At 30.3% G+C, this 14,864-nt stretch overlaps 2 protein-coding genes across 2 annotated transcripts; one reads left to right on the top strand and one right to left on the bottom strand.

The window, feature by feature from the left end:
* Positions 1-11,973: 11,973 nt before the first annotated feature.
* On the top strand, positions 11,974-13,640 carry LOC125187976 (transcription factor LAF1-like). Its single transcript, XM_048084680.2, has 3 exons — positions 11,974-12,228; positions 12,734-12,863; positions 12,957-13,640. Exons 1-3 carry the CDS (start codon positions 12,087-12,089, stop codon positions 13,492-13,494), a joined length of 810 nt encoding a protein of 269 aa, XP_047940637.1. The 5' UTR covers positions 11,974-12,086; the 3' UTR covers positions 13,495-13,640.
* On the bottom strand, positions 13,541-14,790 carry LOC125187977 (SNARE-like superfamily protein). Its single transcript, XM_048084681.2, has 5 exons — positions 14,503-14,790; positions 14,248-14,411; positions 14,012-14,155; positions 13,845-13,912; positions 13,541-13,753 (listed from the first exon to the last, which is right to left on the bottom strand). The coding sequence occupies exons 1-5, from the start codon at positions 14,703-14,705 to the stop codon at positions 13,652-13,654; spliced, it is 681 nt and encodes a 226-aa protein (XP_047940638.1). The 5' UTR covers positions 14,706-14,790; the 3' UTR covers positions 13,541-13,651.
* Positions 14,791-14,864: the final 74 nt, after the last annotated feature.

Genomic DNA, 14,864 nt, shown 5'->3' with positions numbered 1-14,864 from the left:
TTTCAAGTTAGCATGTGATTGGTTGGGTTTTTTTTTAATTAGTTTCATAGTATTAAAGAATATTTCATTAAACACGAAAAGAAATACTTAATGCAAGGTTTTCTTGGATGGCTACTCCCTATTGGAATTGGTGTATGATATTATAATATAGATTAGGTTGGGAGTTTTCTATTAGTGAAGAAGTGATTAATTTAATAGTTATGAAAGACCTCTCTCTGCCGACGATTTTGAGATTTCATATAAGAAAGGTCCAATATTTATGATTTTTTGGTGAGAAAAGTACACATACATGATACATTCATATATCGATGGTAATGATTCTAAATATCCAAACATGTCACTAGTTTTAATTTACTGCTTAAACCTAGAAGTGTGTATAGTTCGAAATGCAATAGTACCAGTCAAACGCAACTTTAATTTTTTTACCACGACAACCTTATTACTATATAGTATTAAAGGATTAATAATATATGTTATTAATGAGCGTTAATAATAGTATCTTCCTAAAGAGTAGTGATATAGGGCAAGTACTCCTTAAGTATATAATTAGAGAACAAATTTCAACCACAAAATTAGAAATTAAGGGCTGAAATTTTGCTTAGAATTTTGAAATTGATCCAGAAAATTACTTCACTATAAACAAGAATTAGTTCACTATAAATAGGCGGGGTAAAATAGCCATTTAATAAACAAAGTTGGGTAAAACATGAATTTCTCTCATTTAGATAATTTTTCTTCAGCTCGTCATCTCTTCTACTCAAATTCTCCATCGATTCTCTACCGATTCTCCTCTTCCGCTCGAATTCTCCACCAATTCTCACTCATAAACAGTGATTCTCCACCGTCGTCGTCGCCTTCTTCACCGGGCCTAAAGTTCATTTGATTCACTCCGTCGTCGCTTCCATTGGTTGCTCATTCCGTCGTCGCCTCCATCTGGTTGCTCATTTCGTCGTCGCCTTCGATTCAACATACCTAATGCCTTCAATTCATAAACGTAAGTTCGTCGGCTTATTTATTCAAGGAACGATTCATTTAACCGATTTTCATTGCATTCCACTTTAACGATGGAGTCATATTATGCTTATAGTGATGTAGTCAGTTAACAATGGAGTCGCATTATGCCTATTCATTTCAGTTTACAATGAACTAGAATGTAGAAATGTAAGTGTATTGTTTTGACATATGAGTAAAGTATAATAACTCTACATAGAGTCATCTTATGATTATAGTGATGTATATAATACTTATAGTGAACTATACTATTGTGCTTACAGTGATTGTACGATTTTGGTCTTACACTCACTATTTTGACCTTTGAGTGAAGTAAATTATGGTTATAGTGATGTATATGTTGTTTACTGTGATGTATATGCAATTTATCGTGAAGTACACGATGCTTACAGTGAAGTATTCTATAGTTAGAATGAAATGTTTGTGATGCATGCTTATAGTGCACTGTTTTTTCATTTCAGTGAAGTAAAATGTGGTTAGAGTAAAGTATTTCATGGTTAGAGTGAAGTGTTTGTGATGCATGCTTATAGTGCACTGTTTTTTCATTTCAGTGATGTAAAATGTGCTTAGAGTGAAGCATTCCATGCATAGAGCGAAGTGTTTCTGATCCATTCTTATAGTGTATAGAGCTTAAAGTGAACTAATAAATGCTAAGAGTGAAGTATTTTACCTTTGCAGTGAATATATAATGTTATGTCTTATAGTGTTTTGTGTTTTTTGATTTCAGTGAAGTGTATAGACCTTAGAGTGAAGTATATGATGACTGTTACTATGGTGAGCAGGAACAAGATTGAAAATGTATTGCCTAAAAGAAGCAGCAAGTGAATACTCTAAAGGCTAAGAGCAAAGTATTGCAGCGTATTAATGTTGTCGGAAACAAACCATGAGTCATTGAATAACTTGGCGACAACATCAAAGCATTATCAAGAATGTAGCAACAACATGGAGATAAATGTGGAAAAATGATTGTAAACTTCAAGCGTTCATGACCATTTGTATGAAACTGATATAGTTCATAATATGTGTCATTTAGTTCAATATAAAGCTCATCCGTTTCAATTAAATTCAATATTATGTTGACTATTAATTTACTTCACTACAGAGCATATTTGCTTCACTATAGAGCAGTTTTACATCACTGTACACAAGAGTTACTACAGTATATAGTATTTCAACCTCACTGTAAGTATATGTTCACAATAAATGAACCAAAACATGTAACTGAAATAAAAATCACTCAAAAGTGTACTAAAAATGAGTCATAAGTGCTCTACAAAGTGAACTATTTATGACCAAATCCTCACTGCCTATATTTTGCCTTCTCATTCTCCTTTTTGCAATTCCCCAATCAATGCTCTCTTTTGTGAGGAAGACAAGACAACACCTTCTGCAAGAAGATGCTTCTTACCTGGGACAGAAGGGCAACAACAAATTTCAAATGGTGACCATGATTATCCTTACCCGTAAAAGGATCAAATATCATACAGTAGCTACATATTAAAACCATCATATAAGTACACTACAAAGTAACTTTAATTAACTATAAGTAATATAACTTCACTATAAAGCATGCAAAATATATTTCATTATAAGCATATACTAGTTCACTATATACTCAATATACTTCACTATATGCTCAATATACTTCATTGAAATGAAAAGATACTATACTATAAGATATGCATAATATGCTTCACTGTAAGCATATACTAGTTCACCATATGCTCAATATACTTCACTTTATACTCAATATACTCCACTTTATGAAATATTCACAATAAATCACTGTTTGTATAAAAAGGCAATGTTATACTTCACTGTTTGTTATATATACTTCACTATATGAAATATTCACATCAGTGTAAGCATTAAATCACTAGTGTATAAAAAAGCAATGTTATACTTCACTCTATGAAATATTCACATCACTATAAATGATAAATACTTCACTCCAATGTAATATAAGTAATTTTAGAGCTAATCATGCTGAGCAATTCACAAAACACGTACACTTCCATTTAAAGCATATATACATCACTTTGATTGTTATATACCTCACTCTGACATCTTTTTTCGCATCATACACACACTAATCATGCTATAAGAACAAACACATAGACTTCATCTTCATCTTCATCACTTCTTCTTCTTCTTCTTCTTCTTCTTCTTCTTCTTCTTCTTCTCCTCCTCCTCCTCCCGCTCCTGATCCTGATGAGGGGGAATCTGAATCAGAATAATCTGCCAACGATGGTTGAGGAATTGAATCCATGCGATCAAAAATTCAAATGTTGTTGATCAATCTCGCTGGAGGAATGAATCACAAAGAAATCGAGCTGGAGTATTGAATCGTGGCTAACCAATCGCGATGGAGGAATGAATCGGGATGAATAAATCAGGAATCGTTGAATCGTGATGGAGAAAAATCGTAAATCGTGGCTGATCAATTCACAAATTTGGACGATTCACGATGAACAAATCAGAAATCTGGATGATTCAGGAAAAATGCGATTTGATTAGGAAGATCAAATCAGAAATCTGAACGGAAGATGAACAATTGTGAATCTATGGAAGAAATCATAAGCTGAATTTGGTTCAGATTGTACAAATCGCTACACACAATTCACGCTAATCTTATGAGTTTCGAAAATACCCTTGGACTTTTATTTTGAGAAAAATCTGAAAGATTATTTAAGCCATATGATTAATTTGGAGTAAAAAGATATGTGGCTGAGATTTATTCTCTAGTTATACACTTAAAATTAGTTAGACATTGATCAATACTCTCTTCGTAAATATATATACATTCACATTGGACATTTTAATCTCGATTTGTTTCGCACAGATTGACTCAGTTATGTGATATAACAGAATTAAATTATGCTTCCATGATTTAAAAACATTTTCTTTTAATTCCATGAATATTTTTGTCGTTATGACAAAAATAGCGTGGCAAAGATACGTCAGTTTTTTTCATAATATACCTTTACATAATAGTATTAGACTATTAATTACGATAAATGTGAATGCTAATCTTTGTCTTTGTATTTAAAGCCCCATAATTGCTTTACATCATTTCTCAATTAATGGTTGTCTTCACTAAATTTTGTATAATTTTTTCCTTCTCATGAGTGATTACTTAGGTACGAATAATTTGACAATTAATTTCCTTGAAGAATATTGTCACTTGGCTTGTTCATAAGACACTAAAAATATCTACCATATTCTCAACGCATCTTTAACAAAGTTCTAAAACATTGCGATTAAAAAAAAAATACTAGTATAGTATAATACATAGCACCGCCTATAAAGTGCGATTGCTTGAAGATAATTACTTTATCAACCAATCGTTCTCACTCCCAATTAATATACTATTCTATCCCTTCTACAGAAAAATAGACTAATTTTACTAATTTAATCTATCCTTTAAAATTAAAATAGTTCTATATGAAAAAATAAAAAACTTTTACTAACTAAACACTAATAATAATATAAACTTCACAATTGACTAACCATAGTATCCTACGTCCTCTATATTTTTTCTCTCTTTTACCATTATACATTATAACTTATATTTTGAAATTGTGTTATTTTTATTGAACTTACAGTATAATCTTAAGGAAGGGAGCATACACCCACACTATGAAACCATCATGCAACAAACAATATGGATATATAGAGGTCTATCGACGCACACCTAGACCTAATGGCACAGGCCACATGCAAGAGTTTGGAGGATTACATTATATTGTTGAGTATTCAACGGCTGGCTGTGATTGAATCGACTTTTATTTTCATTTTAATTTAATTTATATATTAGAAGTAATATTTGTGTTTAATTTTATTTTTAAAAATATTTTCACTGCTTGTGATCCTTCTATTTTAACAAACCAAAACATTATTGTTCTCCTATAGATTTTAGAGACGACTTCCCCTTGTAGTGTTATTTAAACACCTTCATTTGTAGAGTATTAATGTGTCATAAGCTATAGTGTGAATGTATCATAAGCTATAGTGTGTGGAGAGAGATAATGTCTAAAGCCAAAATCTTGGGTTCGAGTCTTCCATGCAATGGAACGGACTTTAAACTTATATATATATATTCATTTATCAAAAATAAATACTATAAAAAAATATGTCATACAAATATTTTTTCTGTTTCTTTTTATTTTAATTAAATGTATATAAAGATTAATTTATGGAGTATGTTAATTACCTTTTCTATAAAAGACTCGCGGGAAGGCCCTCATGTATAACTTAAAAAAATAGTATATTAATTTTACACTATTTTGTGTTGATATTTAAATGTTAATCATTAATTTTTTTTTCTAATGTACTCACGAGATTATAGAATGTTGATAGAAAAATTGGAGAAATCAAAATATGACATCTATATGTTTAATTTGATTATTATTTTGGATACAATAAATTATACTAATGACATAAAAAATACTCCACCATCACAGGTGTACTGCCAATAAGTCGACAAAGAAAGATACAAATTTATCATATGAAGAATTAACTAAATTTAATCATCCACGCAATATCTAAGCCAATATATATAAAAGATAATATCCAAATTACACTTAAAAAGAAAATAGTATACATCTAAATAAGAGTGAACTTTAAAAATGGTCCCTGAACTATGGGTTTATCTCGAAAATGGTCCATTGCACTTTAAAAATATCACCAGTAGTCCCTGGACTAAGGGTTTATATAAAAAAAAACGGTCATTTTGCACTGTTTCGAGACGAAAATGCCCTTTTGGGGGGTTTGGGCAATTTGGTTTTTTACACATTTAACATTTTAAATCTGATATTATTTCAGTTATATACTAACTCTGATATTATTTCAAAATTATCATTCTTCTTCATTTTTGTCATCCTTCACTTTATTTCTTTATTTCAAATATTAGATTTAATTTTACAAAATTAAATATTAAATTTCAATTTTTAAATATCAATAATTTTTTTTGATTATGACTATTAATTTTTTGTTATTTAATAATATTTATAATTAAAAAAATTATTGATATTTAAAAATTGAAATTTAAAATTTAATTTTGTAAAATTAAATCTAATATTGAAATAAAGAAACAAAGTGAAGGACGACAAAAGGGAAGAAGAATGATAATTTTGAAATAATATCAGATTTAGTATATAACTGAAATAATATTAGATTTAAAGTGTAAAAGGACCAAATTGCCCAAACCCCCCAAAACCATCCGAAAGGGCATTTTCGTCTCGAAATAGTGTAAAAGGATCGTTTTTTATATAAACTTTTAGTCCAAGGACTATTGGTGATATTTTTAAAATCCAGGGACCATTTTCGAGATAAACTCATAGTCCAAGGACTTTTTGTGAGGTTCACTCTTTAAATAAAGACGGATCAAATCATATTACGTTTATGCATTGCTTCTCTCTTTAATTTTATTTTTGTTAAAATTACAATAACAGTTGTCGGTAGACAATTCACAAAGAAGCAACATTCAACACTGACGCTTTCCTATATACTAATATTGGACTAAAATAGCAAATTCGATATATGCATATATTTTATACATATTCTCCTTCTGTGTGTGTCTAAGAAAATGTGTCACCGTTTTGAGTATATATTTTTTAAATAATTATTAGAAAATTAAATGTGGATGAATGAAACTCTAGCTGTCATAGAAATACTATACACACTGACTTCTACGGCTAGTGAATTTTTGCGATATTAGTATTTAAATATTAGAGATACAAATTAATACTATGAGAGGTCAATGAATTAATTACACTAAAGAAGATAAACTATTTAAATGAGTGACAGACTTTGATCAATTTAGAGATGAGAAACAATGGTCTAAATTGTTTTTGCGTGATGAAAGAAGCAACTGCAAATTTAAATTATTTCTACTATGTGAATAGTGAAGGTCTATTATTATAGTAATATTTCAAAAGAACATTCAGAAACAATTATTCAACTTGTTAAAGTACAATGAACTATCCTTCGAAATTCTACTATGAACAGAATTTGTGCAAGTTTAAAGTTAATTAGTCAATCATTGTTCATATAATAAGCAAAAATAATTGATTACTCTATGATTTAGTATGAGGCAAAATAATATTTTTTTTCTATGCAACTTTGAGTCAGTAACCGACAGTCGTTGAGGAAAAATAATGATGGAGTTGCGAAACGAATTACTTATATAAATGTGTTAGTTCATCATATATAATTCTAAAAAAAATATGCGTGATAATATGTCGCGCTAATATTACAAGTTGAGAAAGAAATTCACTCTAAGAGTAGTATTATAAATGACTAATAAATATATTGTGGGTGGAAAAATAGTACTATATCATATAGTGAAAATTGTAAATAGATTGGTAGTATATTAGAATAATATATATAGTGAAAAATAGTACTATACCAAATAAAATTTGACAAATTTTTGTAGATGTATTAAAACAGTAAAAGAAGACTATGTTTAGATAATATTATATCCAATAGTTTTTTAATTAGTAGAGTAAAATATATGGTTAAATGAATGGGCAGTTAATTGCCAGATTTTTAAAAATATCCATACCATTTAGCAATTTTTTATAAGATTTATCAGTCGGTCAATTAGATTTTTTTTGCAATTTACACCCCAAATTATTTTTTCTTCGAGATCCATATGCTGTGAGTTGTATATATGTACTCTTGAATATATATAAAATAAGATTCCTCATTTTGATTTGATAAAGAAAAGAGGCATATTCAATAATCAATATTTAGGCCGGAAAATTTCATTACAGGCAAAAAAATCATCTATCCATCTGTTTCACCCAAACTGCATTAATTGTAGACGACATTCTTCAAACTACAAAAAATATCCATCGTCACATGACATCAAATGCTGTTTGTTTTTGGAGAAGCAAAACTGTTGGTATTTTTTGGTTTGGTTGAAAAATATTGAGTTCATTTGAGAAAAATTTGCGGCCGTTGAAATTTGGAAAAAAATTGTTGCTTTGTATTCTGACAATTAATCCTAATAAATATAATAGCACTAGCGACAACCTATCCTAATAAATACTCCTTTCGTCCGTCATTAGGAGTCCCGGTCACTTTTGGGCACTTGTTTTGTAAAACTGATAATAAATAGTTAAAGGGGAGAAATAATAAAGTAAAATAGAGAATAATGTTGAGAAGAGTCTTCTTAACAATATTCTTTCTCTTACTTTACAATTTCTCTACTTTAACTATTTATTATCATTTTTACAAAACAAGTGCCCAAAAGTGAACGGGACTCCTAATGTCGGACGGAGAGAGCATATTCTTATAAATAGGAATGATTGTGTTTAGAACAAAACTTATGATAGTTTGTTCCAAATAAAAATGACTCATTTCCTATATTGAATGATTGTGTTTAGAACAAAACTTATGATAGTTTGTTCCAAATAAAAATGACTATTTCCTATATTAATTTAAAGTGATGATAAACAATCAAATTTTGTACAATCAAAATAAGACTATATTAATAATTTGATATATGAATTATATATTAAAATAATAGATATAGTAAGTGGACAAGTTAAAAAGACTTATTAGCCTTTAACCTCATTTTTTATTTTTATATTTGAATTTCCTCCCTATTTTTTAAAAAAAATTTGAATAAAAGTATGCACTAATTACATTTATGGTTCTAAAAAAATAAAAAAAATTATACACAAATCATAAATATATGACCACAATATTATATACTTTCCATGTACTATATAGGCATACATATACTTTAATTAAATGCATAAATAAATCTATTTTTTTTCAAATAAGCTAATTTTTGGTTGTACAAAAGATTTGTTGTAATTTAAAAGTGATTATTGATAAGTATTATATTTAATATATAATATTTCTGTTGTAAAAAAAAACTCAACTCAATGGGAGACAAACCGGAAAGGATCCAGTATAACCACGTTCTCTAGGCTCTAGCTATGTGCGAGCCCACACAAGAGCTCTTGGATTATTTGGGGTATAAATCTTGCAATAACAAAATACTGTACTATAGTAGTAATTAGTAGGGATAGGTGTGTTCTTATATAGTTATAAAGTTATGATAAATAGGAAAGAATGCATTGTATCACACATTCAAGTAATCCCCACTATTTGTCTCCTATACTCTAAGGTAAAACATACTTAGGTAAAATAATGGTTAATTTAAATGGGGTTTACAACAAAAAATATCCATGTAGTTTAGGTAAAATTAACCACATCCGTAAAATATGTGAAAAGAATTGAAAATTGTAAAAATATATGTTTGATTGTTCGATTGGATTTGTTAATTGTAGTTTGTATTTCATTAAATTTCATCAAATACAATACTATATGATGTTGATTATTGAATATTCGTAGCATACGATGATAAATAATGAATCGTAAATATATTATAAAATGTAGCACAGAATCGCGTAACCATTATTTTGTCTGAAACATAGTATCTTCATATTTTCCTTCTAGCTAACCATTGATGTACGTGTGATCTCTGGTAATCATAATAAAACAACACACGCATATCTATAATGTGATTTTTTTGTATCGGCAATCTTCCAAAATCATTTATATTAATGCTAGTCGCCTTCTATTTAAAGCTTATTATATTAAGCTAGCAAATATAAACTATCTCAGCACCAAACTCATGCGCTACTTAATTGGGTAACAAAAAGGAAAGTCGCCACAAAAAAATAAAATAAAAGATATATGAATAATATATAACATAATGCAATATAATACGTTCAGGACAAGAAGTTTAATTTAAGGTATCTGCGTGATACGTTGAGATTTATGGTAAGAAATGGAAAGGGGTGTAGGGTCTTGGAATTTGAAAATTGCATTTGATGAAATTCTTTAAGGACAAGTGAGATATATGATTAAGTTGTTAATTTAATTAAGGGTAAGGAGAAGCATGGAGGATTATTTATAAACACACCAATTCATGAATAATGTTAAAATTGATTCTACAATCTGTCGGTCAAATCAAAATGTAAAGATAGTTTGAACGTGCTTTTTATTAGTCTTTATAAAAATTAAATTATACTCCAACCTGAGTGCTAACTACTTCCAAGAATGCATGATTGATTAAAAAAGATCAAGACAGTTTTCTCTCTTGGTTAGTTTGTATATTAACTAACGCGTTTTTAACTATCCAAATTACCAACCTCTTTTAAATTTAAATTCCAAAATGTACCACTTGTAAACCGTGTTATTAAAAACCTAAGAACTTTACTTTATTCGCAATTATAATACAATTCACATTTTCGACCAATTGAAACTAAAGAGGAGAGAGTTGGGACGCAACAAATTTTTTGGTAGGGGTTATACATTATAAATTTCGAGATTAAAATGTCTTATCAATATTAATTATTCTACGTTATTTTGCTTTTTCTTCATTTTAACTATTTATTATTTTTTTAAATGAGAGAAGAAAAAGAAATGACTCAATTATAATGAAACGGAAAAAGTATTTTGTTCTAATAATAGGGACTTTTGCAAAATAATTTTTGTAAAATACTGAAAATCTGATAATATTATATGAATAATATTTTCTAAAAATAATAACTGGGAGGGGCTTAAGCTCCTCCCAAGTAGTACATGCGTGTATAATTATGTGTCTTTTATAGATATACTACAGAATTCTTGAAAAAAAATATGAAAGTGAAAAAACGTGCATCACAAATTCAAACAAACTTGTCCCAAATGCATCAAAAATTCAAACAAACTTGTTCCAATTACTCACCTTCTACATTAGACAACAAATAAAAAGGCGATAATCTAAAAAAAATCCAACTATAATTCCATGTGATTACTGATCATATTTCGAAAGTGGTGTGATAATTCAATTCTCTCGAAAGACTTCCATCTTGTTCAAATTGATTAACAGGTAAATCTTCGAGCTTTACGTTTTTCTCTACCCTCTTGCTATTGCTTCCAAAAAAACCCTCATTCATTTTAATTTCAACATTAATCACAAATTGATACTAGCATTGATTTGGTTTCAAAATAAAACATAAATTGAAAATTAAATTATTTTATCATCACAAATTGATAGCATTGTATTTTGAAATCTAAAATGTAGTAATAATGTAATATTGTTGAATAAAGATAATAAATCGACGAAGATTAATTAGAAATTTGGATATAGGTAGAGATAGGATAGCAATTGGAAAATTTGAGAAAAAAGTTACAGATTTTTTTCTTGTGTGTTACGTAATTAATCTCTCACATAGACAAAAGTCAAACTTAATTTTTGCCAAAAGTAAAACTCGCGTGTTTAGGGAAACCTGAAACAATCAACATTCGCAATGAAATACTCAAAAGAGTTAATGAAAAAATGAAGGTAACATTGTTGTCTCCACCTAAACTAGAAGCAAATATTCCCACCAAATATGCGCACCTAATAAGTACTAATAGAGTTGTTACACGAGTTATGTAAAATTTTATTTCGTTTGTGAATTCTTTAAAAAAATTCAGTTCATTAAATTAGTTCCACAATTGTCGCTTATATTACTAACGCAGTCAACCACAGTGTAATACTAGAAAACAACATAGGATCTGCCAAATTTATTAAATTAACAGTGAAAATTGTAGTACAGCAAATTAAAGGCTCATGCAAGTATAATTTATACATACATACATACCATATACTAGTATAATGTCTCTAGACGTATAATATACTATTACGTCAATGTTTTTTTTTTTAATGAAAACTGGATATAATACAATGATCAGTTATATAGTTATTGGGGAATTGAAAACAAGTGGAAATTAATAAATAAACATAATAATGCAAAATTACTAGCTCGTGTAAAGTAGGTATCCGAATATGTCCAAAACAACTCTTTTCTGATTTCTCCAATCTCATGAAAATGTCGTTTAAGGACTCGGTTTTAATATAATTTCTTCTAGTCCTCCTTATTCTTTAATCAAACCAAATTAATTTGTTAGAAATCCTTGCCAACTAATCCTTGTTTAAATGGTGGCAAGGCCTCACATCAAAATTCCAAATTATTTCTTGTGCAACTTCAGACATCAAACATACCTGTTCATCATACATACCTCTAATGGGGTGCAAGAAGTCAGAGAAGGCGAAGACGGCGCAGAAGCACAAGAAGGGGCTGTGGTCTCCAGATGAAGATCTCAAGCTCAAAAACCACATCATGAAATATGGCCATGGCTGCTGGAGCTCCATTCCTCTCAATGCAGGTAACTTATTTAATTTTATGTATATAAACTAAACAAGAATGTCAACATACCTACATATTTTCATGAGTTATTTTGAGCTATCTACCTCCTTCAACTTCTGATCAAACCTGCACTAATTTGAGCTATTTTTTCCATATTATTTTAAGCTTTTAATGTTGCTCCTGATAATATGATTCTGCTAATTAGTGAGAGACAACAACCTTAGTGAGTGAAGGTAAATTGCAGAGTCAAATAAGAAATTCGAACAAAACCATACCACGCCTATGACTTTGAATATAACTAATATTTATACCAGTCTTCAGCCAATTATGTCTCTACATCTCACATTACTAATTCACCACCACCACTTTAAATACATTTTGAACCAGTTTGATTGCTGTTTCAAGTCAACCATCTAAGCATATTAAAGTTAATAGTTGCATATATGTACAAATTTGATGACATCCATACACAAACAGAATACTTACAAAAGTTTAATCAATCATCCTACATTGTTTGTTGGCAGGTCTTAAAAGGAATGGAAAGAGCTGCAGATTAAGGTGGATTAACTATCTAAGGCCCGGACTGAAGCGTGGGGCGTTTAGCTTCGCAGAGGAGGACAAGATCTTCGCCCTTCACCGAGTCTTAGGAAACAAGTAACTAACTAACTTCTTACAACATGCACTTAATTCTACTTAAAAACTGATCAAATTTAAGTACTAATGTTTGATTATTGTATGTATGATCAGGTGGTCTCAGATAGCACATCACCTACCCGGAAGAACTGATAACGAGATCAAAAACCACTGGCATTCTTACCTAAAGAAAAGGCTCTCAAAATTTGCTGATGCACCCTCTTCTTCGTCCAAGTCGCCTCCCCAAAATAGTACCTTTGACTCCCTAGAAAACACGGAAGCATCATCAACGGACACGGATCAGTCTATAGATCACCAACAAGACAAATGCAACTTGCCAAAAGTCCTTTTTGCTGAATGGTTGTCTCTTGACCAGTTCAATGGCCACAACCACGGCTCTTCTTCTAGCAACGCACAAGATCTCAAATACCCTTTTGACTATGGAAGCTCGATCTCTGAAGACTCTTCGGCTCAGCTCAATGGAGAGGCCATCGGCACTGAAGAAATCCACACTAAACCAAACTTCAATAGTATATCTATTGATGATATTCTTCGATCACCATTTGGCTTCGATGATCAGATCTCAGAGGCTGGTCTGGTCGATTATTTTCCCGGAGTTTTTAACTTTTCTTGTGATGAATTGTATATGTGATTGATGCTATTAAGTTGTAATTTCCTGTAATAAGTTGCAAGATGTATATCCTAGTTAATGTGGTAATGTGGTAGTTTTTCTTTAGTCAAAATTGTACACTGCAAATCTTCATTCTGTAATAAGTTAGAGAAATAAGAAGATTTCAACTATTCACAAATCAACAAATCAAGAACACATCACAATGAAACCATCTGGTCCATATAACTACAGTTGCAACAGCTACAACCAGTCCTATTGGGATCCATTTCAACGCGATTATCTGCAAAAGTTCATACAAAACATAAGCTTCCTCTCCAATTAATTATGCAAAATAACTCTGTTTTTCATGTAAAAGCTTCTATAAAACCTACCTCAAGCCTATTGGAACACCAAATTGGAGAAGAATGCAAATGTGCTTCACTTATCCTCCCAAACAGTTCTGACATTCCAAACAAATGAATCACTCTCATCATGCATGTAAGTATTTGACAAGAAAAAATCAAGAATCAGAGCTCAATGAAAATCCAAAACACCATACCCGATCTTCGCCTACGCTGTACAATACGCGAAAAGCTCTCTGAAATCACATCTGCATCTTGAGAAGCACCAGAGTTCATCTTTGACAAGTTGGCCTGTGACCTTGTGTCAACATATTTCCTTCTTACATTTGCAATTACACCACCTTCAATGTAAAGCAGACATATTTAATTCATCATGTTGAGAAATTTCCCACCTAAAATCAGCTTCCAAAGCACTAAATCTATTGCAAGTTACCAAATTTAACAAGGCTGTAGGGTCTGATAGAAGTGGCATTCAAGCCCACATCCTCAAACTTGACAAACTCCTTATGCAAATCTTGTAAATAACAAAAGGCCAGCTTTGTTGGATACATTGAATCACAGAGTGCCATGAAGCACATTCCATTCTCAACAATGTAACTGCAAAAACAAAATATGCAAAAACAACATGGTGAATTAATTAATCACAGCATCCCATAATTCGAAAAAAATAAAGGATAAAAATGCAAACTTGAAGCAATGATCATCCAAGAAAATGGTCATCTTGGAATGTGGAAGTGCTCTTCTAGAAACTTCCTGGAGCAAGAACTCGGCTTGTTGCTTATGAGAAGAGATGTCACCATCGTTATTCTCTTCATTCACATATCTTGAACCATGGCCTAGAGCTAGAGGCAGCCCATCACTTACCCTTCCAACTATTGTCATCTTCAACATTATTTTCTCACAAAAAAAGAAAAAAAAAAGTTGCAATACTTTTATTCTTGAAAAAGATAGAATTTTTTGCTGATTTTTGGTCTGTGGCTTTGCTGTTGGATACATGAAAAAGGAAAGAATTGGAAATGCGAATTTTATAGTAATAAAAAGGAAATGCTG

This window comes from Salvia hispanica, chromosome 5, assembly GCF_029641045.1.
Source record: "Salvia hispanica isolate PSC_SH4W2 chromosome 5, Shi_PSC_v1, whole genome shotgun sequence".
NCBI lineage: Eukaryota > Viridiplantae > Streptophyta > Magnoliopsida > Lamiales > Lamiaceae > Salvia > Salvia hispanica.
The sequence above is the reverse complement of the archived record's forward strand: the minus strand, read 5'-3'. Positions and strand labels throughout refer to the sequence as shown.

What these genes read in the sequence shown, in the direction of transcription:
- LOC125187976 (XM_048084680.2), top strand. Translation starts at nt 12,087, where the DNA reads ATGGGGTGCAAGAAGTCAGAGAAGGCGAAGACGGCGCAGAAGCACAAG. An exon ending in CTCCATTCCTCTCAATGCAG is followed by an intron (nt 12,229 to 12,733) that starts GTAACTTATTTA and finishes GTTTGTTGGCAG; the next exon opens with GTCTTAAAAGGAATGGAAAG. An exon ending in CACCGAGTCTTAGGAAACAA is followed by an intron (nt 12,864 to 12,956) that starts GTAACTAACTAA and finishes ATGTATGATCAG; the next exon opens with GTGGTCTCAGATAGCACATC.
- LOC125187977 (XM_048084681.2), bottom strand. Translation starts at nt 14,705, where the DNA reads ATGTTGAAGATGACAATAGTTGGAAGGGTAAGTGATGGGCTGCCTCTA. An exon ending in ACAGCGTAGGCGAAGATCGG is followed by an intron (nt 13,913 to 14,011) that starts GTATGGTGTTTT and finishes TTGGAATGTCAG; the next exon opens with AACTGTTTGGGAGGATAAGT. An exon ending in GGTGTTCCAATAGGCTTGAG is followed by an intron (nt 13,754 to 13,844) that starts GTAGGTTTTATA and finishes GAACTTTTGCAG; the next exon opens with ATAATCGCGTTGAAATGGAT.